At 52.4% G+C, this 4,307-nt stretch overlaps 1 protein-coding gene across 3 annotated transcripts; it reads right to left on the bottom strand.

Moving 5' to 3' along the window:
* Window positions 1-1,045: 1,045 nt before the first annotated feature.
* KVP18_001013 (uncharacterized protein) lies at window positions 1,046-3,905 on the bottom strand (the record flags this gene model as incomplete). 3 transcript variants are annotated; one of them, XM_067950593.1, is made up of 2 exons in its annotated part: window positions 1,046-1,634; window positions 1,663-3,905. In XM_067950593.1, the coding sequence occupies 2 exons, from the start codon at window positions 3,903-3,905 to the stop codon at window positions 1,046-1,048; spliced, it is 2,832 nt and encodes a 943-aa protein (XP_067811737.1). The 3 variants fall into 3 exon arrangements, with proteins under 3 accessions (XP_067811737.1, XP_067811736.1, XP_067811735.1); XM_067950592.1 differs by lacking the exon at window positions 1,663-3,905 and having other exon boundaries at window positions 1,046-1,372; XM_067950591.1 differs by lacking the exon at window positions 1,046-1,634 and having other exon boundaries at window positions 1,659-3,905.
* Window positions 3,906-4,307: the final 402 nt, after the last annotated feature.

Raw genomic sequence — 4,307 nt, 5'->3', positions numbered from 1 at the left:
GGTGTTTTTAGGTGCCAGGTTTAAGTGCCAAGTTGATGATACCCATTTGTTTGAGACACTCATTTGTTTGTGACCACACATTTCGGAAATGGTGCGTTAGAGCCACAATCTCTGTCATCGCTCTGGATATCGAGATGACAGCGGCGTTTCAAGTGACTCACAATACGGTATGAGAGACCAAGACGACTTGATCGGTCATACATTCTTCGGTCTCCTTATGGAATCGATGCCCCTACCATTCCTCCGTGATGTCCAGAGAGGTTGGTCCAGACGGCCTTCCATCTCGATGGCGGGTCGTCGGTGAGACATAGCTCCCTGTAACCCGAGTCGTAGTGGTAGACGTTGGTCCCACCTGACAATGGACGATGGGCAAGGCCATCAAAGCACATCCTACTCTATCCAAGAATAAGTTGGGAGTCGTGCTCAAAAAGATGCAATCAGATCTGTGGAACCAATAAGAAAAAATCACATAGCTCCAACTGACGCACGCCTGCCTCCACCAGCGCCGCTAAGGCCTCATCCGTCCAAAACGAGGAAACCAACGGCGTGTCTGAGTGAAAGACTAGCTTGCCGCCATCGGCGTCGTACTCTACGCAGAAGCCGCACAGCGGCACACCCAAAGGACCAACGAATTAAGTGAGGCTTTCGCTCCGCGTGAGCTGATTTATGCACTGCGTCGAAATATGAGCCATATGCACTGGTGCCTCGTGGACGACAGGACCCGACCCGAATGTATTTTGGTACAAGTTCTCAACCGTGAACGAGAGAAAGCCAGAACATCTAATCTGTCGTAGTGACAGCGGATATGCGGTCATTCGAAGATCACAACGAGAAAGTTGCACCAAACTGGGACCCTCGCAATCAAGCAGTCGGATACCGAATGCACATTCAAATCATTTCTTTTGGTTGATCATTCGGACGTCCTGGATAACTGACGAAACACAACTTCATGAAACGTAGGACACCAAAAGAAACCGCAGAATACCTTGCTCAGCTCACGCTTTGATATTAACTGCCCGGTTTTAGGACGATAAATTGCAAGTAACTAGCACAAGATACGACTGAGGCTAGCGAAATCGGGGTTAGTCTGAAAGGTTGGACTCGAAACGACTTGTTTTAAGTCCTCCTTCCAGGAGGCACTCATCGCCAGCAAGTGAGGAACGACGCCTTCCACACCCCGGAGTTTGTTGAAGGTGACGTCCAGGTGGTCCATATCCGCAGCATTGTCCTCCTCGTCAGCTCGAGGACGTCGGTTCTGATCTTCAAAAAGCCCTTGCGCTTCACACAGCTGGCGCAGTGTCTGGGCTAGGGCCTTCTTCAGTGCTTCCGACCGCAAAACTTGTCCGTCTATGACCAGACGGCACAGTCCCATCAAGGCTATCCGACGGTCCAAGACTGCAGTACACTTGGCTAGTACGGGGCAGATCAGCCCTCCGACGACGTTCTCCGTTAGACCAGGCTGTATCTGCTCAAGCACCGTAGGCAGCCCAATAGTACTCCACTGGCTCGCCCTGTGCACCACGGTGCAGTAAACCGATAAACAGACACAGACACGCTCTGGAAGCCTTGAGGCCTTGTTGGCAGCCTGCCTCTGGGCCGCTGCCAACAAGACAGTGACGAAGTCTACACACTTGCTGCGTAAATTCCCCTCAGGACCCTCACTCTTCGTAAAACCCTACTGGGAGTAGAGTCAGCACGGCGAGAGCCAAATCCACCCCAGAGGTGGTTGCCAGCTTGGTGTGGAACAGCGCGAACTGCATCCGTTCCAAAATGCTGATCATGTGCGAGCCAATGTTCAACGTGGGCAAGGCTTCTCTGCGGCAAAAAAAAGCGATCAGCAGGTGCACCATGGCAGGCACGTGCTGCCAGTGCTCAGACCACCTTTTAGCGTCCAGGATGTAAGCGAAGAGCTGATTGTATGTTTCGCCGCTCTTAGGGGACGCGCAGGTCCCCACCATAATGGAGAGTAGCTGGAAGCAATAGGCCGTGAAGTCGTTGCTTTCGAGGTTGAGTATGATACGCGTCAAGGTGCAGAGCACCGTAGACTCCACCTGCTGGCTGAGCGCTGGCTGATCGCAGGCCTTCTGCACCAGGAACGACACTGTCTCAAAGACATAGTGAATGAAATGCGGATCACCGTTCGACTGGAGCCGAGAATTCACCACGCCAACCATTTTTTCCAGGACGCTCAAGAGGCAATCCAGTAGATTGGGTAGGGCCTTCAAGACCGTCAAGAACGCCCGAGCGACTAGCACGTTGTCATCGGCGAGGTTGCTGGCGTCAACTAGAGCCAACAGACGAGGGACAACCTGAATCAGCTGCGGCACGTTTGTAAATCGCAGCCGACCAGAGTAAACCTTCACGTTTTCTACGAGCACGGGCTCTCGGGCCGTCAGGATGCGTTGGAGACACCAAGCAGCATAGGTGTGCACCACCACGCATTGCGAGTCGATGTGTTTCAGCACGTGAGGGAGTAGCTCCGCGATGACGGCATCTGGCAGCTGATTGCGGAAGGTGGAGAGGAACTTGAGGCCCGCCGCCTTCACTACAAGCTTGGCGTTGACATCTGGCGCCACGAAGTCGTCCAGCAGCACCGTCTTGAATGCGTTGAGCAGGTCCACCGAGGGGTAAGTCTCCACCACACCCGCACGATTCTCAGTCTTTACAGCCATAGCGGTTATTAGGGTGGCGGCTGCGTCCTTCTTGACATCATAGTTAAGCGGTGACTCGCCACACAGCAGCTTAGACACGAATGACTCGAGCTCCTTGGTCCTCGCGTCATGCTTATTGAGGTTCTTCACAAGGGTCAACACAGCCCCGCGTCGGCTGCCCGAGTCTGCGTTCTCGTAGTCCCATTTCACAAAGTCCAAAGGATCCAGCTTGAACTCCTCGAAATCTGAGTCGCGAAGGCACGCGTTACGAAAAATGAATCCGAACAGCTGCTCAACATTTTGAAAAGGATCCCCGGACTGCCATCGTGTGAGCGCCACGGAGGAAAGAAGCTGCAGTCCGCTACACGCCACGGAGTCGTGAACCCGGTCATCAGTGAGGTGGCTCAAAAAATCCATTGTGGCGCGAACGCTGTCAAACAAGAAGGGGTCTAGCTGCTCCTGGTAGCAATTTGCGTAGAGAGTGATGTTCTGCAGTACTTGGAGATAGAGCTTCTCCTCAAGACCACGGATTGACAGCACGGCTACGAATCCTTCAAAGAATACCTTTACGTTCTCCTCGAAGAACTCAGTCATCTCCAGCGAATTTAAGCTGTAGAACACAGAGGACGCCAGATAAAATATCTCCGACCAGGCTTGTCTGTCAGGGCCATCTTCCAAGAGCTTACGCACCGAGTTTACAAACAGCAACTTCAGCATGTCCTGAGTGCATTCCAGCACCAGCTCCTGCTGACTCAAAGTTCTGCTCGACCGAGTGAACTCGCGGAATTTCAGCAACACACTGTCAAGCACATCCAAAGCGCCCATGATCCGCCTGACGTCAGTAGAGGAGGCGTTTTGCTGCACGCAGGGTATCAACTCTGGCCATCGATGAGGGAAGTCGGCGCCTGAAATGTACTCTAACGCCGCCGCCACTTGCGGGGCCAGAGCGTCAGGGCACTCCATTCGCAGTGCCAGCAGGCCTGACTTGATGAGATGCCTCGTGTGCTCGGAGAAGGCCAACTCCCCACCCTCCATGTCCCAAACCGCCTCTACCCGCCGTTTTATGTGGATGGCGCAGGCTAGCCGAACGTCCAAAGACCGTCGGGGGTCGGATACCACTGCGATCATGGCTTCGTAAAACTCCGGGTTGCGAGACAGCTGCTCCAGCTGTTGCGTCAACGCGTAATGATCGCTGTTGCTAACTGCGGCGATGGTATGATGGAAGATCTGCGCTACAGAGTCTGCCGAGATCATTCAAAAAATCAAGGATTCTCAGACATTTGGCCCCCCACCAGGTTTGGTAGCTGGAATGTGCAACCAATCACGGTCATGCCCGCCTGTGTCATGTTGATCCAACAACTAATGTTTAAAGCGTAAGCTCTCCATCATAACATGTAGTGCTCATGAAATGCCTTTCTTCCGTATCGATTTCAAGCCTCCACATCTACATACTGAGCAATTGATTTTTTGCCACAGAATAGCTTCTCAACCTAATGGTTTATTAAGCAATTGAATTTTCGCCACAGAACAGCTTCTCAACCTGATGGTTTACTCCACATCTACTTGAAGCGTGGGAATTCATGACTACTAGAATAATGCGCTTTGTGACCATGCATTTCGGAAATGGTGTGTTAGAGCCACAATCTCTGTAAAATG

Source organism: the organism of the source record quoted next (genome assembly GCF_019968955.1).
Source record: "MAG: Porospora cf. gigantea A chromosome Unknown PgA_NODE_1971_length_4385_cov_386.78, whole genome shotgun sequence".
NCBI lineage: Eukaryota > Apicomplexa > Conoidasida > Eugregarinorida > Porosporidae > Porospora > Porospora cf. gigantea A.
The sequence above is the reverse complement of the archived record's forward strand: the minus strand, read 5'-3'. Positions and strand labels throughout refer to the sequence as shown.